Source organism: Solea senegalensis, linkage group LG17 (assembly GCF_019176455.1).
Source record: "Solea senegalensis isolate Sse05_10M linkage group LG17, IFAPA_SoseM_1, whole genome shotgun sequence".
In the NCBI taxonomy this organism is placed as follows: Eukaryota; Metazoa; Chordata; class Actinopteri; order Pleuronectiformes; family Soleidae; genus Solea; species Solea senegalensis.
In genome coordinates, this window is record NC_058037.1 from 8,546,773 (window position 1) to 8,571,014 (window position 24,242).

The 24,242-nt window shown below is 42.3% G+C and overlaps 2 protein-coding genes across 2 annotated transcripts; one reads left to right on the forward strand and one right to left on the reverse strand.

The window, feature by feature from the left end:
- Positions 1–4,381: 4,381 nt before the first annotated feature.
- Positions 4,382–7,390, forward strand: LOC122784022 (serine protease 23-like). Its single transcript, XM_044049072.1, has 2 exons — positions 4,382–4,602; positions 5,271–7,390. Exons 1-2 carry the CDS (start codon positions 4,571–4,573, stop codon positions 6,694–6,696), a joined length of 1,458 nt encoding a protein of 485 aa, XP_043905007.1. The 5' UTR covers positions 4,382–4,570; the 3' UTR covers positions 6,697–7,390.
- A 123-nt stretch (positions 7,391–7,513) lies between these two features.
- Positions 7,514–23,550, reverse strand: LOC122784497 (clathrin coat assembly protein AP180-like). Its single transcript, XM_044049796.1, has 23 exons — positions 23,544–23,550; positions 22,568–22,710; positions 22,132–22,207; positions 21,488–21,590; positions 21,218–21,311; positions 20,997–21,108; positions 20,086–20,192; positions 19,940–19,981; positions 19,419–19,492; positions 19,195–19,200; positions 18,665–18,677; positions 18,441–18,577; positions 18,273–18,346; positions 18,150–18,164; positions 17,405–17,575; positions 15,972–16,085; positions 14,495–14,749; positions 12,838–12,909; positions 11,456–11,542; positions 11,020–11,051; positions 9,875–9,946; positions 9,674–9,785; positions 7,514–9,030 (listed from the first exon to the last, which is right to left on the reverse strand). The coding sequence occupies exons 1-22, from the start codon at positions 23,548–23,550 to the stop codon at positions 9,699–9,701; spliced, it is 1,893 nt and encodes a 630-aa protein (XP_043905731.1). The 3' UTR covers positions 7,514–9,030; positions 9,674–9,698.
- Between the last annotated feature and the right edge of the window lie 692 nt (positions 23,551–24,242).

The window sequence follows — 24,242 nt, forward strand, 5'->3', positions numbered from 1 at the left end:
ATAGAGAAATCCTGCACATTTAACTTTGCACCGACATTTTGTTTTCTTCAGTTGGACAGATATTGTGACGTATCGCTGTATGATTGTCTTGCAATATGTTGATTATCACAGAATCGTAACCCTGTGATTCCCACCCAGTCCAGCGGTGGAATTGTAACAGTCTGTTCATCTGTAACTCTCACATCAGGCTGTTGAGTAAAAATAGGAGCAGCTGTGTTGTAGGCTACTCCCTGATTAAGCAGCAAAATTTAACTTTTTTGTGGTGCAGTCTGCAGAGGTAGAGAAATCCTGCGCAGGGTGCTGGAGGTAATTTATAGACAACACAACAACTACAATTACACTGGAATTTACTTTTTACAACTTTACGTTGTATGTCTTAAAAAAATACATCACCGGTTTGCATTTAGCTTTGTATTACTAGAATAGGGGTAGTATTTTTGAAAATTGGTGCTTCCCAACCTCAGTTTCCCCCGAGTCGATAAATATCTTCACTCTTTTTTGCCCACCAGTGACACTTGGTAAGAGCCTTGGTCCGAGGCTTGAAACTGCAACGCTCTTTCTGCACTTTTTAGACCCACTCGTAGGGGGGCGGGACCTCATTCCCAGAATGTAAACGGTGTCCACCATCTTTGCTAACAGTTGTGCTAACACTCGGGGACGGACCTCATTCCCAGAATGTAAACGGTGTCCACCATCTTTGCTAACAGTTACGCTAACAGGATCAAGTGTCACTGGTGGGCACGTAGGGGTACAGGACCTAATTCTCAGAATGTAAACAATGTCCGCCATCTTTGCTAACAGTTACGCTAACACTGGGGAGGGGACCTCATTCCCAGAATGTAAACAGTGTCCGCCATCTTTGCTAACAGTTACGTTAACACTCGTAGGGGGACGGGACCTAATTCCCAGAATGCAAACAATGTCCGCCATCTTTGCTAACAGGACCAAGTGTCACTGGTGGGCACGTAGGTGGACGGGACCTCATTCCCAGAATGTAAACAATGTCCGCCATCTTTGCTAACAGTTACGCTAACACTCGTAGGTGGACGGGACCTCAATCCCAGAATGTATACAATGTCTGCCATCTTTGCTAACAGTTATGCTAACAGGTCACTGGTGGGCACGTAACAAAGAAAAGAATGAAGATATTTCTCACCTCAAGGGAAACTGAGGTTGGGAAGCACCATTTTTCAAAAATACAACTCTTATTCTAGCAAAACAAAGCTAAATGCATATTGGTGAAGTATTCCTTTAACACTGCATGAGCACAAGCCTTTTTACGTGTAGTAAAAATAATTCAGTAGTGATTGAATAATTGCAGAAGGGAGAAGACAGGAGAAAGGGATGCATTCTGTGCTGAGAACTGGCCAAAGGAAAACCGGCCTGGGCCCAAAGGACCAGCTGGGGGAAATGAGTCACAGAAACGCACATACACATAAAAGTGTACAATCTCTAGCAATAATCCAGATACTCAAATCTTGCCTGACAGTGGTGTCTAGACAGTGATGAGCCCCGAAATGGATGCACATGCACATAGACCAAGACTTCTATTCACAGCTGCAGGAGCAAATGGAAAAGGAAAGCAAGACCCCCTGGACCTGCGGCTTCATATGAAGTCGCTGCCAGTGTCAGTGCTGCGCCGGAAAATAGGGAGCAAAAGAAGGTGAAAAGACAAAAAGTCTGCAGAGAGCATAAAGGAAAATAAAATGATGCTGTGAGGGATGAACTGACTATCATGAGACACATGATAGACATACACATGAGCTTTATTCAGTCTGGTAATGTGTACAGTGGCTGAGTTAAGTCACTTAGGGCCTGTTAAAAAATGAAGTGAAACAGTCTGCACAAGTTATTTTTGGGACAATTTGGCTGACAGAGCTCTGACTCTTTTGATGGAAATGGAGAGGCATTCATTCATTCATTCATTCATTGACTACCACTTTATCCTCCACATGAGGCTCGCTGGAGCCAATCCCAGCTCGGGTGAAAGGTGGGACCTGATCAGGTCAAAAAGAAGCTGATGTAAACATGTGTTAAATCCACCTCAGTTCTATTTTGTTGTCTGACTGGCATGGATTCAACACAACCATTGTTAGAAAGAAAGAAAGAAAGAGTTAACAAGTACTTGTACAATAATACATGATAATACTTTATCCTCTCTATTGTTGATCTGAAACAGATGTTCAATCCTCTCAGTGGGCAAACTCCAACACAAACATTTATTTAATCTTTTGCTTACACTATTCACGATCAGCAAATAATAGATATTTGAAAGTAATTGAATTGTCAAACCAATGCAAAAACATATGCTGTGTAGCAAAATTACATTTGTAGAATAAGCCATTTTGATTTGTTTATGTCAAATCTCCATTATTACATTAGTGAAGACAGACTCAAGTGGAGATGTTGCTCAACCTCAATGTCAATCCGTGAATAATTTACAGCTCCCTGTTGCAAAAATTAAAAGTTCACATCATCACACTGTCAGCAGAGAGGACGATATCCTGTGATGGAAAACACATTTTGGCTCCACGAGAGGAAATGAAATAACATTTGGAGTGTTTTTATCAGCGTGCAACGTGTGGCTTTTGATGACACGCATCATCTAATGAGGCAGACTTCCTGGAGAAGCAAGCTTCTGTGTTAACAGCAGTGTCTTTGTTGAGTTTTGTGGAAACACGGTGCACTCCTGTGTGTGGGAACGCATTTGTGAATGCACAGTCTGTGAATTAAAGCAGCTCTTCACACGTGTGGGTGCTTCAGTGATGTTCCTGCTGTTCACACAAAACTCCCACAGCCTCATTAGAATCAGTTGGATTTGCGCACACACACCAATTAGTGACAGTGAATTTGACCTTTGCATTTGCCCCAGCCTTTTTAAACACCTGGTGCAGGAGCAGTGGGCAGTGGTCTCCTCATCCCTTGACCTGTGCTGGGATTTGAACCAGCGACAAGCCCAATTCCCTTCCACTTATCCATGGGCTCCCCATGAAAGATATACTGTAGGTGCCAACTCATCACTTTAATGGTACATTGGTAACAATCACTTTGTCACGGAATTGGTTTTAGGTTAAGAATAGGTTTTAATATTATGTTAAGGCTAAATGGAAGTCAATGCAGTGTCCTTGGAAGAATAGCTGCCCGAGGACATTTTGGCTCTGCAAAGGGCTTTTTGAGGATTAAGACTTGTTTTTAGGACAAGGGTCAGAACTGGGATTAGGTTAGGTTAGGCAGTCTGTCAGCCACCGTAGATATTTGAGTAAGTACAAGTATGTTACCAGAAAATGACTTTGGTAGAAGTTTAAGTCACTTTTTTTATTATAATAATAATAATAATAATACTTCAGTAAAAGTCTAAAGTAAATAACATTTACTGGACTCAAGTATCAAAAGTCATTTTTGATATAAAATGTACTTAAGTTTTAGAAGTAAAAGTAAAAGTGAGGAGTTAGGATTGAGCCATGGTGACTCAGTGGTAGGGCGAGTTGTCTTTCAACTGGAACGCTGTGGGTTCAATTCCTTTGCTCGTCTATATTTGTCCTTGAGCAAGAAACTTAACCCCATGCTGCAGCGTGTGAATGGGTATGCAAGATGTGTGAATGGGTGAATAGCAAAACCTTAGTGTAAAGCAGCTCATCACAAGTAGAAAAGCTCTATATAAATACAAACCATTACCGACTCTTCTTCTTCTTCTTCTGAATTAATTTGGTAGTAAAGAGTAACAAAGATAGTTAGAGGAAATGCAGTAAAGTAAAAGTAAAACTTGTTAGAAATATAAATAACAAAGTAAAGTACAGATATGTACATTTTGTGTGCAGTAATGAAGTATTTGTACTTGGGAAATATAATTATAAATCCTATTCAAAGGGCTAAAAGAGCAGGTCTTCGAGGCACTGGCTGGGTTAGGTTGGGATCAGGCATTTAATTGAGATGGTTATGGTTTAGGAAATGTGTTATGTCTACTGCATGAGTGTCTTCACTAAAAGAATGCTGCACCAGAGTGTGTGCGTGTGTGAGAGAGAAAGAGAATGTACTTGTACTTGAACTTTATGAGGACCAACAAACTTATAAAGACCAAATGCCACATGGCTTTTTGCCTTTTTTAACCACTGGTATTTGTTGCCAAAAATCACATATTTACATCTAACTGAATTCATTTGACGTTGGGAATATCACAGTTTATCTGCCTGTGCATTAAAAGTATTTACAGTCCCGTCCACGGGAGGATAAACACCCCGACATAATTAACGTCCTCATCTTGGCTCTTGTTTTGACCTCACGCGCAGTGTCATCACGTGATCAAACGCTCACGCTTACAGCCTCCACCTCTCCTCCTGCCCACCTGTCTCTCTGCCTCTCTGTCTGCACGCCACTTTCTTTTCTCTTTTTTTTTTTTGTTCATCAGAGTGGGATGCGGGATTTCTCTGAGGATGTCATGCGTGCTGCTACTGTAGCGTTTGCATGCGCGTGCATTTCTTTGAGCTCAGGAAATGATGGGTCCCTGTCTACTGGAGGCTGTTTGGATGGAGAGGATGTTTTGATATTTTAACAGAGGGAGAACGTGGACTGGATGTTGCTGCAGTGTTTTCTCAACGTCTTCAGGTAGGAAAGTTTTGCGTCTGCAATATTTTTTAAGAGAAAATCCTCAGTATGAATATAGATTTGAATGTTCTGGGTTTTTGTTTTTTTTTTGTCTATATCATCTTGTATCTGCACGTTTTCAGAATTCTCGAGCTCCAGTCTGTCCAAGCTATAGATGTCTAATTTAATATATCAAGTAATAAACAGATGTATAAATGAATGTGTGTCAGCAGTTAATTATCGCATGTGTGTATTCAGTGGCAGACACCTTGCGGATTTAAAATAAGATCTCACAAGTAAACTTTTCTGCCAAGAGCGCTTTTGTGTAAGAACTGATATTGTGCGCCCTCTGCTGGCCAAACGTTATATAATAAGGTAATACGTGGCTTGATTTAAAGAAATAGAGAGCTCTTAGGTTATTGTCAAAATCCTAACCACTGTCTATAGTACGTCTATTGTGTTATTGTTGTTATATGGCAGGATAAAATAATGTGTCAAAAAAAGACTGATATCTGAGTGAAATATGCTTTTAAGCAGTTGACTTATAAGATATTCAAGAGGAACAAAGTTGAGAGAAATTGACAAAGTTTACCTGAGGAACATTCTGTAAAGACAAGGTGATGCAAAATGTTCAGGTTCATTCTTTCCAACACCTTAAATCCTTTCTTATTTTGTCTCTGTCTTTTCAGTGGAATGGGCCTCAAACACCTCAAGTATCTGCTGCTCTGTGCGGCTGCAGTGACACTTTCTGGAGTTAGTGGTAAAGATGGGATCAGCGAGTCAAACAGCTGGGACCGCCAGAGGCTCCCGCTGCTGCTGAACACACACACACAGTTTTTAAAGCGCTCTTTATTTAGAGGGCAAGAGCAGGAGGATGAGGAGAAAGGTAGAGCTAGGACACTCTGTGGGATTGAGTGTCAAGGCAGCCTCCCGCCTCTAGACCAGACTGAGCAAGAGAGGATTCTAGGATACGAGACTATGTACGAGAACGGCACACGTACACACACAGATGTCAGTTTGCAGGATTTTAATAAGTCATCTGCAAGAACATCAGCACAAACACAGACCCACACCCGCAAGAAGCGGGAGGTTTATGGAGCAGACGGACGCTTTGTGATCTCCGATCCACATTTTATCACCAACTACCCGTTCTCCACTGCAGTTCGCCTCTCCACAGGCTGCTCTGGAGTCCTGGTGTCCCCAAAACATGTGCTGACTGCAGCTCAGTGCATCCACAACGGGAGTGAGTACCTGGAGAGCGCCAGGTGGTTGAAAGTAGGAGTACTGCAGCTGAAAACCAAAAGAAGAAAAGGAGGAGTAGGGAGGAGGAGAGGAGTATGGCAGAGGGGTGGGAGGAGAGGTGAGGAGAAGGTAATGGAGGAGAAAGAGGAGCAGAACAGATTAGACGGAGATGGAGTGAGAGGCAGGAGTGGAGTCAAAGGCAGAAGACGCCAAAGAAAAAGGGAGAGAGGTCATGTGGGAGCTGATGATGGAGTTATGGATGATTTTGAAAGAGGAAGGAAACAGAGGAGATTCAACCGTGTTCGCCGCAATATTGGACGTAGAAACCAGCCTGTTTTCCGTTGGACACGAGTAAAACTAACCAAGCTCCCTCAAGGATGGATCCAAGGCAAGAGCTCCACCAACTCTGTTTCCTCTGACTATGACTATGCCCTTCTGGAGCTTAGACGCCCAGTCAAACAAAAGCACATGAGGCTCGGAGTCGCTCCTTCCGCCGCCGCCCTCACTCGGATCCACTTCTCGGGCTATGACGTTGACAAAAGCCTGCTGGACGGACGCGGAGACGAGAAGGTGGTGTACCGATTCTGCTCCGTGGCAAAGGAGTCTGACAATTTGATGTACCAGCAGTGCGACGCACAGCACGGTGCCACGGGGGCAGGCATTTACGTTCGTCTCAGACAGGAAGTGGGAGACGAGGGCAGGAAAGTGAAGTGGCAGCGGAGGGTGATTGGGGTGTTTTCAGGTCATCAGTGGGTGGAGATGGGAGGAGGCCAGCTGAGGGACTTTAACGTTGCTGTGAGGATCACGCCTCCCAAATATGCTCAGATTTGTCACTGGATCTATGGAGATCCAAGACTCTGTAAAGAAGTCTGAACTTACAAAGCAAAGTTGTCACTTTAAGAGGCTCAAGGTGAAGCTGCTCTGAAGAGTTGTCCTTGTTAGTCAGAATGTCTGTTGTTTAAGTCTTTAACAACAAATATGTCCTCCCTCCCAAAATGACCTAAACCAAGCACTAAACCCGCCATTAAAGCTTCACGCACACCTTGTTGTATAGTTTAGCCTAAACGTCACTTTGTGTAACCAACATCAAATACATGACTCAGATATTGCATATGTATACAAAAGAGAACTTATTAATACACGTCCCGTGCAGCTATTATCCTTAAAAGTCCAGTGTCTAAAAAGGAGTGCCATCTAATGGTGAGACTGGAGCATGCAACAAACATGTGCATCAAGCACTACGTTAACATTTGCATAACAGAAAGGCATCACACAAGACTGTAAATCCCTAATCGAATTATATTAAGTTTATTTAATAGGTTTAGTTTTTAAGCTATGTTATTCATTAACTTTCAGATTGACCAGAATACTAATATTTCACACTCTCAGCTAAGATATAACTATTGCACTTTTTATGGCTAGGAAACATTAATAATCACAACTACATTTGCATTTTATTATACATATGTACTGTATTTGCTGAGTCCAAACGACGTTACCTTTTTCACACTATATGTGTTAAAATACACATGTTTCATTAATTTATCATTAAATATGTAAAGTCTGAGGAGTGTGTGTGTATTTTCCACTGTTGTTTTGCATGCATGTAGCCATATGTGGGATAATTATCCATGTCAAACACAAATAGCAAATTAAAGCAGACCAGAGAGAAGTGAGTCGCGGGGATCAATTTGGATCAGTGTATTTTTCTTTTATTGCATCTCATTTGGACTCACATGCAGGTTGGGCTGAGGGAGGGTGTGGGGAGTGATGCCATCCATAAAACCCAAAAATAAAAATAAAAACATCACAGCCGTCATATGAATACTTATTAAACATCATTTACCACATTCTTTTTTGACCTTGTGTTTCATAGTCATCTGTATTTTTCTTTCAACACTTTGTTAAATGTCACAATGGATTAAGATACAGTCACTTTTGGGAGAGGGTGGGAGGGGGAGAAAAAAAACAAAACAGAAAACAACACACAGAACATTCAGCATAAACGTGAGTATCTTACGGAATGAGTCCCCAAGACAGTTCCAGTAACAGTAAATGAACAAATGCACCGGGCCACGGCTGCGTCTGAGGCCACATAACTCGTCTCGTTGACTTCCACCCTAACGTTTAGTCAGTTTTTGTGGAGACGGAGTCGATGAAACAAAGCTCTTAGAGAGCGCGACACAGAGCACATCCCAGGTGGACTTGTGTTGCATGCTAGAATGCAATATCACTCCAGACCAGAAGAGGGAACAATAGATAAACTTGGGACAAAGTGTCCATTCAATACTCACTCTGACTTCAGATTGAAATGTACATGTTCAAAGGAGGGAAAGATTTGGAGACTTGACTTCTTTTTTTTTCTTTTTTTCAACCTTGACATAAATAAAAAATATATGATATATTGTATACTCTCAAAATAAAGAAAATATGTATAATCTATAATCATTTAAAATTGTCTAAAACGCATTATGTCAATTTGAACACAGTTCACAAGTGTTTCGCAGGTCCATACAGTTCCCTACCAAAAACAAAAAGATAAAGTAAAGACGAAACTGCACACTGTTCCACGTGTTCCGTGATGAATCCAGATTTGGAGTTGTTTTTAGATAAGAATTGTTTTTAAAAACAGCAACAGGTGGGAGGATGGGTGGATGGGCAGGCAGATATAGAAACAACCAAGTCTTAAATGACATAAACACAGCTCAATATTAGTTTGGAGTGGGAGTGGGGTTGAGGGGTGGGAGGGGGGTTGGCCAGTGAAGTTACACACACTGAACACAGTCCACATTTAACAACACAGTCCTCATATGGGAGATGCGCAAAAAACCCAACATATATCCACCATTCCAAGTCAGCTGATATGCAGATATTCAGAGTGAATCTAAATACACATTTATCTTTTTTTTTTTGTTCATTTTTTTCCCAGTGGTATATTAAGTAAAGGATAACACCGAATTACACACACACCCACACACACGTAAACAGAATCTTGTTTTCTGTATCTAGGGTTCACATTCACAGTTGTGCTACAACATTAGATAAGGAGGGCAGGTTTCGTTTTTAGGGGATCGCAGCTGGTGGGAGGTCAGAGGGCAAAGATCGTAGATTTGATGGCTGGTTGGCTGAAGGACTGGGGCGTGACTGAGGGGAGGCAGTGGGGGGAGTGCAGACATCCACATCCACGGAGCTCCACATACAATAAACCTGCATGGAAAGCAGAGAGGAAGCGGATTGAGACTCACACTGCATTACATTACATTATATTAAATTATATTTAATGTACATAGCTTGTAGACAAATTGTAGTGAAGAATCTACAACAAATACATTAAAATCACAGTCAGTCAGTCCTTTGCATCAGTTGCACTGCAACACATAACAACAAAAAAAAGCAGTTTGATTTATTGTTGAATGTACATGAAGTAGTGAAACCTACAAGAGACAGAAATGGTTCGAACAGGAGCAAAAAAAGAAGATGCATCCTAACTTTGAGTCAGTAATAATAAGGGCCAACTGTTAAAAAGAGAAGTAGAAAATAGTGGATCCTTCCCAGTAAAAATGGGAAGGTTCATTTTTACTGGACCGTCCCATCCAACCTCACAAATGTCCACATTTAAAATCCACAATTTAGATGTTCTCAGTAATGTATGTCAGAATACATACGTTCCATTGTTTAATTAGTAATATTTCTAGTGAACCAAAAAGAACATGTTATCTTGAATTTAACAAGATACTTCAGAAGCCTTTTAATCAGTCAGTCAGTGTCACATTTTGAGTGCATTAATCCTGTTAGCCGGTCCTGACTGCTCCAGTAAACATGCTTCACATAAAAAGACACCACAAATTACCTCGGGGGTTTCCGGATCAGTCGGCCTACATGAAGTCTTTGATATTGAGGTCATCCAGAGCATTCCTCGGTGGTGGAGGCTTCCTGGGACTCTGGGCCGCTCCAGGAGACATCTGAAGACACGTCCACTTTTAGCAACTACACTAGTTTTGTTAAAGAAACTGGAACTTAAAAAAAAAAAAAAAAAAACATTCATAATTACCGGTGCTCCAGGGGCTGCTGCTCCGGTGGCTGGGAATCCTGGCCTCACCATGGGCATCATGGGAGCCCCGGCCTTACATAGAGACAGACAAGAGAGAAAGAGACAATAAGACACAACATCGTCCTCATTAGCAGGGCGTGGGTCACCTAAAGGGGGTTATTGTCCGTCAGCGTCCAGTAATGTCCAGACGGATGGCTCATAGGAACATTACTAGACTGGACTGGTGGTCTTACCATGCTGAAGCTGGGGTGAAACCCCATAAAAGGAGGGACACCCATTGGCATGGTCTAAACGTAGGGAGGGGAGGGAGGGAGAGGAGGAGTCGTGATGTTACAACACAACATTTAAGACGGACACACACACACTGCAGGACAACGTGGACACACGGCAACAACACACAACGTCCAACACATTTTATAGTAATGTATGAAGGGAAGATGGACGGACACGCACACACCAAGTGAAGACAACAGAACCCCTGACTTAACGACGAGTTTCTGTCATTTATTCACACATGCACAAAGAGTTGAAGCGCTGAGGGGACGTTTGCTGCAAGAGGCCTTAAGATGAGTTTGTTGTTGCCAAAAAGACAATAGAAATATCCATAAGCAGCATGATTATTGATGGTGGCGTGACTTCAGCTATGAGGAGGCAGAACCAGATCTTATCTGAATGATTTCAGGCATTGGAGAGAAAAAAGAGAAGTAGAAGAAGAAGAAGAAGAAGCTGTTTGTTTTCAAGCAAGTTTCTTAAGTTGACGCTATAATTTGCCACTTCATCACTCTCCAGTAGATATTCCATAAATGTAAAATGATTTCTTCCTTGTTGTGTCATTTAAACACTAAATGTTTACGTACTACAAGTGCATGTGATCTGTTAAAGAGGTCTCATTTAAACAATGTCCACCAGAGTTTGCTCAAAGTTGACGTAGTGTGTCTCCTTTCTTGTTTTTCCACCACAAACACACAGTTTCTTAGTTTTTCTAGCTCTGTGATTGGCCCTGGAACCTGGAGAGCCAGATGAAGGCAACGCCTGTGACTGATGCTACAGGGAATCCCTGTCATTTGCCGCCCATGCAGCTCCACTCCATGCTATAGGACACAGACAACATTTACCATGGGAGCACCCCAACTGGGGGGAGCTACCTGAGGGGCTGCTGCGGTTCCCATCGTGAGATCTGAGGGACGGAGAAAGAGAGAGAGAGAGAGGTGAGGTGAGTATATGATGCATTTGAGTTGTGCATGAATTAAAAGTAGTAGTTCAACATTTTGAGGAAAACTTTCTTTCTGAGTGTTGCATGAGAAGAGGTTTTTAGTTAAGTTAAAGCATGGAACTCTTTCAGATTTTCAGCTATGATACATAAGTACATTTGTTGGTTATAAAAGTGACTTTACCTGCATTTAAAGAATACCACAGAATATCTTATTGTATTTTAAATCTATTTGGTACCGACACATGAGAGTAGCTTTGATCTCCTCATCTTTCTCTTCAGAAAAAAAGAATTCTCGAAATGTTTAACTACTCCTTTCAGTCGGTATTTATAAAAAGAAAAGTCTCGGTCAACACTAAATGTCTACTTACTACTCGCCATGTTAGCCATAGAGGTGTCAACATCGCCGGCTTGGGGAGTCACAGTAGGCTTCATGACGTCCCCTAGTCCGTCAAATACTACAGGAAGGGAGGGGGTGTTTTGGGGGAGGTGAGGAGAGACGGAGGGAGATATTAGGATCCTTCAGTGCAAGCACTCCTCACACTCAGTGGCAGACCTCCATTCTACTGGGGATTACCATGACAACCAATAGGTGTCTCCATGACAACAGAAGGAGGAGAGGAGCACTGGAATGTGAACGGCTATGAAGACTAACTTGATATCACAAAATAGGACATCGAAAGGATTATTATCTTCAGTAATTAAGGGCATTACCAATGTCATCATATGTACAGTATATTATTTATACAATACAGAATATGTATTTAAACTACAAGTCAGTGGTCAGTTCAGCTTCACCTTCATGTAATTGTGACTGGAATAAATATAAATTTTAATTTGTTATCATGCACTGTATCTGACACAAACTTATAATAACATAATCGAACACAGTTTTATAAAATATTGTAGATACAATTGCAGATTGTGGGGTTTATTGTCCACGTGAGAGTGCAGCAGGAACAAGGTGAAAAAGAGCTGCGGCTAAAATGCAGCCGGTGCTACGAAAGCGCCAAACACTAAAATACTGCTACTTCACAGTCACTTTGTAACCATCACACATGGCGGTGGAAGGGACAGTGCAGCTGAGCCTGCCTTACACACCACTGCAATGCAGCAATGCACTGTGGGAAATTAGCGTGTTAAAGAGCAAGGAGACTCACCCAATCAAATGGCAGGAAGCAAGCAATGAGCCAGCCCAAGAGCCAGATGGAAAGAGAGAGTGAGGAAGAGAGAAAATAGAGAGAGAGAGGGGGGAATATATACAGTATATAAAAAAAAAGCACAGATACCAGAGAGAAAGAAAAATGCAGTGATGTTTTCAAAGAGCAGTTGACAATGAAACGATGAGAGGTTTTTGTGCAAATGATAAAGAGAAGGGGGGAAAAAAAGAGTTACGCCTTAAAGCAATAGTATAGCAGACTGTCACTTATATAACATGGCACAGGACACACGATGACCAGGGACCAGTGTTGCATAGGTAACAGTTACTACAGTTACCATTTGAAACACTGGATGGAGTTCCCCGACTAAAACCAGTGAGACTATAGAAAAACAGGCGATGCAAGGATCATGCCAACACGACCGTACTGTATATGGACACAATACAAATCCATAGGACACAACAAGCATTAACCATGACCAAATATAATATAGAAAAAATATTAAATTAAAGAAGAATAAACATGAATAAAATAAAAGACAACATGCATTAGCATGCATTTACTAATGAAAGTACAATATGTGGAGTTTTTACCTGACATGAGCTCAGCACCGGGGGCAGCAGGAGCAGCAGCAGCGGCAGCTGATGCGTCTCCTCCTGTTGACTCTGGCAGGTCAACGCAACATATACCAAACCCAACCACGCCAGTTCAGAGTAGGTCAAGCCGTTTCCATCGCAGCATAAGGGCAAAGAAGGGGTAACAGTCAGCCTCCAGCGTCACACTGGTAATGCCAAACAGAGTAGTAGAATTAGAGTCATTTTCAAACAAATGTGGTGCAACATTGCCGTTTGGGATTCATGCACATTGCACGTCTGAGTGCCTCAGACTTCCAGCAGTCAGAGAAAGCATCCACATACATGTTCAAATGCACACTTCTTTTTTACCACTTCAATATGCAACAGAGAAAGAAAGAACCCCCATGACTTGCACCTCATGACAAAAGCTTCAGCCACTTCGGGATATTTCCATCATCTACCCACAAAGATGACAATCAACAGGCTTAAAGCTGCAGTGTGTAACTAATGGTGATTTATGTCGTTGTTGATGGTGTTATTACTCTGCCTCTGTTTGCTCTTAATGAAGAGAAACAACCGTACACGACTGTATGCTGCATTGCTCATTTTGAAATGGGCTCCGTCAAGTAATGCTGTCAGACCGGATTGAGGGTGTAGCGTTCGTGTGTATACACCTGCAGCACAGGGACGGGCGGGACCAAGAAGTGTTTTTTTAGAGCTACAACCTGTTTGCAGTTGACTTAGAATGTTTTAAAGTCACACGCTGCAATTTTAAAATGAATGAGCTAATAAGCACAACGCAGATCTTAATCGGCAGCGACAATCTCTCAACTCAAATGTTCCTTCTCATGTCATCCTCTTCTTTGATGGTGCTTTCATGAACTCAGGAGGCAGAGTGAGAGCAGGCAGTCATGCCATGAGTTACCCACCACCAAACAGGTTCATGACGGCTCCTGTGTCAGTGCTGGATGGGGGGGCGGGGGAGATGAACACATCTGCTGTGGAGGGCAGGGTGGAGATGGTGTTTAGAACCCACTCTCACACACACACACACACACACACTGCACACAAATGCACAACAAAACATGATTCGTAACAATGCACATTAATCAACTGCAAATGCAGTGCACGCAGCACATGCTGGAATGGGAGAGGAGGTCAGAGTGATTTAGTAAATGTTTCAGACAGCTCAATAGCTTTTAGCTGACCCATAAGAGAACAATCTCATTTCTTTTCTTTTCTTTTTTTTTTTCTCTTCACTAATCAAAGCCAAGGACAAAGCTGGAAATAAAAAAAACAGACACGGCAAGACAGGATATTAGAGAAGGATCGCACACAAGATGGCAGGCTGAGAGCAGTGGGGTATACCTGCTGTAAACAAGTCAACACTGGGCGCAGGCTCTGCTTTGGTGAAACTCGTGTCTGGCATGGAATCAAAGAGATCTAGCAACACATGTGCACCCAGAGACAGGAATATTAAAAATCTCAAACATTGAAAGGTGGCGGTGATGTTCACACACACACACACACACGCACACACGCACAGCAGCCAGGATGAAATGAAAGGTGTCTTCAATAGGAGCACATTAGCCTAATAAAATCAGTAAAAGGAGAAAATAAAACAGGGGAGGCGAGCAGACAAGAGAACCACACAAAACAAATCTCTCACATTTACCGCTTAAAAGGTCAGTCGTAGGGTCAGGAGCGCTGGGGGCAATGGGAGGTGAAATGGTTGCAGTGGTGGTGATGGTGCTGAATGAAGAAGTGAAGAGCGGGTAAGGGGAAGGAGAGGGCGAGGACTGGGGCACCACAGAGCTAAAACAGGCATCCAGGGAACTACCCGGGTTATTACTCTCCACAGTTATCATGCTGAAGAGGTCGACGCCTGAGGATGCCGCGTTGACGTTTCCCTCTGAGGAAGCAAAGGGGTCTTTAAGGAGGGAGGAAGTGGGGGTGACACGTGAAGAGGAATTCCAAATGTTAGACAGTTTGTTCAGTACAAAACATGGTGGACAAAATGAAAAAATGAAAAATGAAGCCGCTATATAAATGAAAGCTAGTGAGATGGACATGAAAAGCATATGAGAGGAATGAAAAGAGGAGGAAAAGGTGTAGCTGAAGATAAACGTCTGAAGCAAGACCCTCACAGTAAATAAACCCAATGAACAAACCACCCAAACTAAAAACCACCATCCGCCGCAGGCGACAGTCTCCATGACAGAAAAACCATAAATCTCCTGATGCCAAGACATTAGAGGCAAGTAGAGCATTGTCCTCAATTACCATGGTAACAACAAAAGCACTGACCAGAGCCGCCCAACAGTAATGCATCAGAACAAAACCTTGAGATAAAAATCTGATTACAACTTCATACTAAGAATAAGTGCATGTGTTCATAAAACACAACTTCAAGTTTTAATTAGGAAATTAACCAACAACCCACAGATGATCAGGCTGTACAACACACACACACACACACACACACACACACACACACATACTCAAGTCAGTGGTGGAAAAGGCATCAAGACGTTCAAGATCCTTTACTCAGCAAGAAAGAGCCGCATGTTGTCACAATAAAAAAACATTAATTTAAAGCTGGTTCTGCATTGTGAAGTCTTGCTTAAGTGCAAGTGCAGTGTAGATTTATTTGAAGAAGCGCCTCTATATTTTAGGAATTACACTTGTTTGCTTCCTAATGGCTTGTAATTACAGTATTAACGTTTACGGTGTTGACGTGGGCAGATTCCCCACTTGAATAATGATCTTTATTTCAGACAAAGCTTCCACAAAAGAGGGGCTTGTCTTCTCCAGCCAACGACCGTACATTTTGCCAAAATGGCTGCAGTATAGCGAGCCAGGAAATGATGCTGACTTAAGTCCAATGAATTAACTGTTACAAGCAGTTTAAAACCACTTTAGAGCCCTGCAAAAGCATCTTAAATGTGTACTTTTTGGCTTCCTTCGTGCTATCCTGCTTGTGGGTTGAGGCTGCAGCTGCTTGTTGGAAAAAAAACAATGCTGTTCTTGTATGGCACTGTAAATCATGACATGCGCTGTGGTCTATTCCTGTGACACTACACTAGACTTTGCAACTTTCCACCAGTGACTCAAACACACACACACACACACACAGATTCTCAGTCACCCACCAGCTCCAGTGTTGGCGGCTGGGGCAGATGTAGCTGCAGCCCCACCCTCAGGTGCTGCTGCTGCTGCTGCTGCTGCAGAGGCCTCAGCGGCAGGAGCAGGTGTTGCAAAGGCATCTGAGGTTCACACAAACCCCCAGCAGAGGACAGAGGACACCCCGAGAGACAGAGACAGAGACAGAGAAAGAAAAGGAGAAAGTAAGAAACAGACCATTAAGAAAATACAGGCAAGATTGCAATATTTAAGGTGGAATCCGGAAAATAATCAGCATTCATTACACAAAAGCATTAATTTGTGACATTAATGACTGACAGGTGAACAGACAAATGGGAATACAGACAGGAGGCACTACAGCAAAGAACAGTTTAATGCAGTAAGTACGTTTTGAAGTCTGACAGAGTGACAGCCATCTGTGGCTGCAGAGTCATGTGACAGGGTTTGATACAATTGCTTTTCACTGAGGTCGAAGAAAAGCATGTGTGACGATCAAACACAGCACATGTCGAAGCCGAACATGACGTATGTCCGTGTATAAGATGTATAAGATACAGTATGTGTGCATGTTTAACATTAACGTAACACATACTACAAATAATCATTATGAAAATATATCTATATCTAATATCTCATTTTGACCCTCGTGGTATTCGGATTACTTCGACATTTAATGCCCTTTTCGTTCGCTCTTATTTTAAAAGGCCATTTTCCCCAATGACATTTTTATTCTGTTGTAACTTTTTCAGCCAGTTTTACAGCAGTTAGCTCCGTTTGGCATCATTTGGCCCTTTTAAGTGAAAGGAAGAAAACATGAGCTACATGCTAAAACATGATTCAGCATTCTCTTTGATGCTGACTCATAATCAATATGCCCACTACTATCTTGTTAGCCAACATGGTAGGAAGCGTGCAGCCTGCTTTTTGGTCCACAATTACTTTGGCTTTGTTGTTGCTCTGGCAACGGAAGCTAACTGCCTCATTTTGGCAGCTGTATGAAGTTATTTGAAAAAGGACATTGTGGCTGTAAAAAAAAGAAAGAAAATGAAAAGTGACAATATAAAAAAATAAACTGTTATTGGGGAAAAAGCAGGTCGTTTTTTTTTTTTAACCAATAATTACTGTAATTAATACAGAACCAAATTAAATCATGAGTGAAGTTGAATTTCTACTCAATTATATAATTAACTGTTCTTGTATTAACTTAAAAAACTATTCATTTCAGTCTGATGTATTGATGTACTGATTGATAAGAGCGCCCTGTTTCTGATGAGGTAACGTTGCTTAAAGGATATAAACAATATCAGTGATGAACCAGCAAAGTTCTGTCTACATACTATCCGTGTCTGGACATGCATGTGTTATCGTATCGTATGATGGTTTTAGGGTTGAGCTTCCCAGAGTGATTCTTTCATAGAGAATTTTCTGGAAGCTCACTAACCTCCCAACAGATCCATATTGGCGGCACCAGGGGAGGTGGCAGCTGCTGTGCTAGTGGGAGGAGCTAGAGAGACCCCGGGTTCTGCCGCTGCAGGAGTGGGTGTCGCTGCTGCAGAGGAGGGGGCAGGCTCTGCTGTGAGGGTGGGTTCAGATAGCAAGGAGTCGCCCATTTCTGCGAGTACCAGCGGGGGCGTTCAAAAATCCCCCAAAGAAAGTCACCAAAATGAATCCCAAATAAATCAACGGAAAAAAAAAAAAACGTCGGGTCACCATTCAGATAGAGAGAAATTAAGCCAAAACAAAGGTCAAAGGTCAAATCAAACCCAGTTAAGATCATTTAGAAAAAGCAAATTTTAACCAAATTAATAATCATCCAACACCATCCAATAATAATTAACAAATGGGAAAAAAGAAAAAGAAAAAAAGAAGCAACCAACAAAAATAGCCCCCGTTGAAAACCAAGAACAGACAATGAGGTATGTGGAGGGAGGAGAAGGAGGGCAGAGAGAAACAAAGACACTACTCAGCCTACAGAGAACAACTTCAGGAGACAAACAGGGAGGTAGCCATGTCACATGACTAGTACATTTAAGTCTAGCTGTTAAGGTCAGTCTGGATTAGAACATTAGTGTTTTGAGGTCGCCTCAATTACAGATTACAGAAACTGAAATCAGTAAGTTCATTTAAGGCTAGTCTGGTCTATACTGGAAGTTGCAGAATGAAGTGTTGATGAGAGTGACACTCACCCGATCCAAGAAGGTCTGTGGAAGCAGAAAACGAGAGGACAGGGAGGACACATATTTTATTCAACTTGTGTTGATTAGTTAAATGCAAATGGAGCTGCTTTGACATGAAAGAGGGAGACTTACCGCCCCAAGATGTGGGGGCAGCTGATGGTGCTGAAGGGCCCGAGGAGGACAGAGGATCCAGATCCAACAGGGAGCTGGAGAATTAGGCAGAAAGATCTTAGGCTTGACATTGTGTATCATAGCACGATGACAGCGCACAAAGAGGGGCACTTGAAAAATGTCCCTCACTCTTCGGCTGGCTCAGGAGCAGAAGAGGGGGCGGCAGCAGCACCAGCACTCTCCCCAGGAGGAGGCTGCAGTGCAGGGACAGCGTTTGAAGATTTGGCTGGAGTCGATGTTGGAGATACGTTGTTTGTCGGAGATCCCTGTAAGAGAGACAGTGAAGCCCCGAGTCAGTGGTTTATCAGACTGGAAAACCCTGAGGAAAAATCATGTCAAAATGTGTTTCTTACCTTTGTTGGTGACCTGAAAGATTGGAGGGAGGAGAAGAACAGGATGTGTTGGATTGTCTTTGATGGATCTGTTTGCTAAAAGTCTTAAGAAATCCAACTGATATGAAACACAGATGTGATCATATGAAAGGTTCAATTCCAAAGTCGTATATTTCCATATCCAACGAATACACCATCATCAGAAGAAGACGTCATTGTTAATAATACTAATAATAACTAATAAATAATACTAAGGTCATTTTTAACTGAATCCGACTTTGGGACAAAACACTTCATATGCCGGCTCACATGGCATGTCAGGGTGTGACAGTGCACATGTGGTGACTTCAGTCTCTTACAGCATTCAAACATGTGATCACACCACAAGTGAACCTGGAGCTTCAGTCACAGCGGTGCATCATAAAAACAACACCTTTCACATGCAAACCAATGTCAGTCGACCTCAGTGGAGGAGATGGCGCTAAATACGTCTGCACACTTTGCTAAGTAAACTAAAAAACAAAACACACACACACAATGTATATGCTCACCCTTCACTGGTGATTCCAAAATGAACATAAAGGGGGAATAAAAGAGAGGAAGTGTTAACGGAAATGATAGAAATATCACCTGTCCAGGCCTCTTTTCAACATTTCTCTTCATTATGTAAAACGATGAGTTCCCTCAGTGTTCGCCTAGTTTATCTCTGCTGTTATCTGGGTATAATGGTGAGAGCAACTGAAATGAAAACAAACTTTGTTGAACACTCTCTTACCCCTTCTTTCCTCCCTTTGTATCCTCCAGACCATTCATGTGTGTTTCCAGAGACTCCAAAATACTGCTGGGAGCCTGAAACAAAAATCAAAAACCGCATTTAATAAATTGCCCCTTTTTCCTTCTGAGAGCACGCGCACATTTCTACTCGCAGATGAAAAGGGATGAAAGATCGTAAGATCGCACTGCAATACCCACATGCATGTGCACAGAGAGATTTTTTTGTGTTTCATGTTTTTGTCGAATAAAATCAGGAACAACACGCTGCCACTGCATTTCGCAAACACACACACACGCTCTCAGCCAGGGCACCCCAAAGTTTCTGTGGTTACCAGTTCTTCCTGCGGTTTAAAAGCACAGTCTTCATCATCTGAGTCTGCTAGATCCACCACTACACCCGGGTGGAGACACTAGATTGAGGAGATGGTGGTAGTTGAGACGCGGCTGCTTCAGTGTGTTGTGTGTGTGTGTGTGAGGTGTTCATTGAGAACAAATGCCATGATATGATGTGCGTTTACTCACGTAGTTGATATCAGGAATGTCATTTTTGTCAACTCCAACTGTCTGTTGAGTGTAAAAAAGAGTTACAACTCAGGATTACCATACTGTTTTGGGTTTTTTATTCCACACACACATCATGATGGATGTAATAATGAAGGCGCTATTACCTCGGCCAGCTTCATGAATTCCCCAATCTTTGTCACCCGAGTCAGAAACCTCTTGTAGATCTCCAACGCCTCTTTACAGTCACTCTTCTTCATCTTGAAGTATTTCTCTATGTAAGGAACACAATAGACAACAAGAAATGGTCAACAAATTGAGTTGGTATCTACTTTTTAATATCTAGGGACGGACATGCTTTTCTTTTTGTGTGAAACAACCTTTTTGGCTGTTAATGAGATGGAGATGTGTTGGACGTCTCAGTCATTGGTATGTGTTTATTTACAAAAACCATTGTGGATATCACCTCACTTCCTATTTGTCTTGTCTTTTAACAAGGAAACATGGAAGTCACGATCTCTGATCTATGGGTGCGCTGGAAGTTCTCCTCCCCAAAGTACGATCTGAACTGGGCAAGAAAGCATTTAGGTTTTTGGCAACTAATACCTGGAACAAATTACAATCTGAACTTCACCTTAAAAGCTCTGGTGAAATCGTTGTGTTGTCAGTGTGCAAGTGTTAATTGTATCTGTTGTTTGCGACATGTCAGCTCAGATTGCCGCAGCCCCCCCCACGACCCTCAAGTGGAGGATGAAGCGATAGGAGATGGATGGATACTGGAAAGCAGAGAAATAGAGCTTTGCGCCCATATACTTGTCATTACGCTAGAACTCAGGACTTCTGCAGAACGACTGTCCAATCACAGACAAGATTCACCAGCGCGTCACACGTTTGTGACGTCAGCTTCTCAGTACCGTAATTCAGTTCAAAACAGTTGAATAACTGCCAGACATCGAAAGTAAAAGGAGTATTTTTTTACAATTCTACAGGCATAAAATCCAAAATAAATCCAGGCAGCCTGAATATCACGATAGTCATAAGAGGGTTAAATAAAGGTTTAAAAAAAATGTCTACTGACCTAATAAATTGATGATGCCATCATTGTAGGACGCAAACAGTTTGACCAGGTCCTTGAAGAGAAGCAAGAATGCAGCATTGATGATCCCATTGTTCAGCTCCTTGGGATGAACCTGAGAGGAAAAAGGACAAAGAGCAATGCTTTCAGACCCCTAAAAAAAAAACCCTGGTCTTGTGAGTAACAAATAAAAGTAGGAACTAGAAATAGAAAATCAGACTCACGTCAAACTCCAGGAGTGTGTCAATCTGAGTCTGCAGAACAGGCATGCCTTTCAACAGCTTCTCAGTGGTCATGGTCCTCATCACGCCCTCAGCACTGACGCAACACGACAGAGAAAAAAATGACTAGATATTCCACACAGACAAGAACAGCCATGGGGTACAACGCACAATAAATGATAGATGACTGTGTCCCAGAACAGATGAAATGGTGAATGACAGGTTCTCGTTCAGACGTCAGTGAAGTCTTTGACCGCAGACAGGTTCACATACCCCTTCTTGACTCTGGTGAAGTCAAAAGCCATCTGGCGGTAGGCGAACGCTTTCTCATTCAAGTATCGTCCGTACCGTCTGATGAACGTGGACATGTCATAGCCTAAATGGAGAAGAAAATGTATCAGAGAGACAGATTGAACTCATTCCTTATTCGTTTAGATTTTAATTGAAAACATGTCTCTATACTAGTGTGCATGTTGTCCCTGTGTGTGCGTGGGTTTCCTCCCACGGTCCAAAAACATGCAATATGGGTATTAGGCAAATTGGACACTCGAAAATGACCGCAGCTGTGAGTGTGAGAGTGGATGGTTGTTTGTCTCTATATGTGGCCCTGTGACGTGTACCCCACCGGTAGAAGATGGATGGATGGATGTCTATATATGAGAGTGTGCACAGTGTGTGTGTGTGTCCCTCCAGTAATTTGTGTCATTCCCGTTATATTCCAGATGGCTCTTTTTGTGCGTATCTCTTCCTGTTTCTGTGTGCGTTGCCAGCTAATGAGAAAGCTGAGACACCGTGCCATTAATCTCATCTGGAGAACAGATGATCTATGCACATATTATTTGTACACACGCACAGAGACAGAGAGAGAGAGACGAATAAACACACCAAATGACCAGACGCACAGTGGACGTTCTTACCGTGAGAGCCAGTTTTGTCGATAAAATTGCTGAGGTTGAACAAGGAGGTCCTGGAAGCCAAATACTGAATGAACCTCTGAGGAAAAAAAGGGACAGAAAACGCAGTCAAGTCTTGTACCTATTAAAAACAGTGGAGGGAAGACATTAAGATGAGCTTGTTAAAAGGTTGTTTTGCTCCTTACATCATATAATATAATACAGCATCAATCTGACGCTGGACATTGCGGTGAAAGAGCATATGTGACAGCACAGCATCAACCTTTACCACAGCACTCAGAGGACTAATTCCAGCCCTGACCTCAGTTTACTGCTAACCCAATTCATTATACAAATGAACTCCATAATCAACTGTCTAATATAGCTGGATTCAAATGGAATAGTCCGACTTTAACCGCGTTTGCTCTTGACGTATTCGCCCTTTCTCCCACTTGCTGACCTCGTTGCCGTGGACACACATGTGATGACTGGTGACGAGGGCCTTGAAGACGACCACCCAGCTGGCGTTGGTGGATCGCTCGAATAGTGTGTCAGCCATCTGAGGAATGTTCACGTTGGTGGTATTGGTGGCCGACACCAGGTCTGCAAAGTGCACAGTCACAAAGACAGATTAGCGGTGTGTTGGTTAGGGACGTGTCGAACAGACAGTAATGGTTAGTTTATCCTCAGACCAGTGTGTGCATAATTTCCCAAGCTGTGATTAAACTTTGATGAAGTGTGAGAGCTAAATGCTCTGCTCTGGACGCCCATTAGGATATCAAGCCATGTGAAAGCTGCAGACACAAAATTAGAAAGAGCACTCAGAGAGCACAAACCTCTGCCAAGGCCACTCAACGTCAATACAGTCAAAAGCATCGTTCCCATCAATATCCAGAATCCAGATCCTCACCAAAATCTAATCATTTCTTCTTAGGGGCATAGCCGTCACCCCAAGAAAATCTCTTTCAAATATGTTCCTAACTTTCGGAGTCCTGCTTCTCTCAAACAAACAAACAAAAAAAAGCTGCCAAAAACATAACCTCCGTGGCATAGATAATGATTTTTGGTGCACACACACACACACACACATATGCTAGCACACGCTGACAGTTCACAGAGAATAGTGCTCTGTCATCATCTTCCTGGTTGCCAGTGCAGACACAGTCACAGTTTTCAAAAAAATGACTGTACAGATACACTGTCAATGGAACCGGCAGTTTTATCTTTATTTTATTTAGCCAGGAAGGTCCCTTTGAGATACAAGATCTCTTCTTCCAGGGAGTCCTGGATGAGATAGCAAACAGTAACAGAGACAAAAACTATTTCAGATTAAAACTCATAACAGAAGATAAACGCTAAAAGGAAGTAGTTAAGGAGAGTTAAAAGAGAGACATGATAAAATAAAATAAAATAAATAGTAAAGTGCAGTAGTATACAGGCCATACCGGCAAGATCCTTAATCTGAACCCCCTCAAAAAGGCTCTGTGAAACAACGACATGTTTCTTTCATGACAGGCCATAAAAACACATTTGAAGGTGTAGAATTATGTATTGCCGCTCATTCCATCGCCAGAAGAAAGCAGTTCTGAGTCCATTCTAGTAACATTTAGGAAAGTTGTGATGTACAGTGTGTACATTTAATTGAGGAATTGCCCAGAGATTTAAGTTTCCTTTGTGTTCCTGAAGCTGCATCACTGATGATGATGCTTAACAAGGACACATCTGAGTGTATTCAGGGAGAAATGCAGCAATTATTGGCAGACACCTCCAATAATGGAATATGAAGAAGGCCATCATATTGAAAAGGCCTTGTCTTGTCTCGGGCAGGTAGATACTGATCTGTAATCAGCTTCATAATACACCAAGGGATGGCAGGAAGAAAGAAAGAGAGAGAGAGACAGACAGACAGAGAGAAAGAACAGACACAGAGTCTGCTGCTCAGAACCAGTTATGTTGACATGAATGTGTAAGAAATGAGGGTGAGATGACAGTTTTAACCTGTGAGAATGTTCAAGGTCATAAAATGGCAGCCAGCTGGGAGGGTTAGGGTGGTTTGGGGGGTGGGGGGGTTGTAAACAGATTATTACTAATCACTAGTTGTAGTCTGTGTGTGGTGGGCAGCTCAATGCCCAGGC

Excerpts from the sequence above, each read along its gene's own strand:
- LOC122784022 (XM_044049072.1), top strand. The coding sequence starts at position 4,571 with ATGTTGCTGCAGTGTTTTCTCAACGTCTTCAG. Across the intron at positions 4,603-5,270 it reads TGTTTTCTCAACGTCTTCAG|TGGAATGGGCCTCAAACACC; the intron begins GTAGGAAAGTTT and ends CTGTCTTTTCAG.
- LOC122784497 (XM_044049796.1), bottom strand. Across the intron at positions 11,543-12,837 it reads CGGTGCTGAGCTCATGTCAG|TATTTGACGGACTAGGGGAC; the intron begins GTAAAAACTCCA and ends CCCTTCCTGTAG. Across the intron at positions 11,052-11,455 it reads TATGGCTAACATGGCGAGTA|ATCTCACGATGGGAACCGCA; the intron begins GTAAGTAGACAT and ends TCCGTCCCTCAG.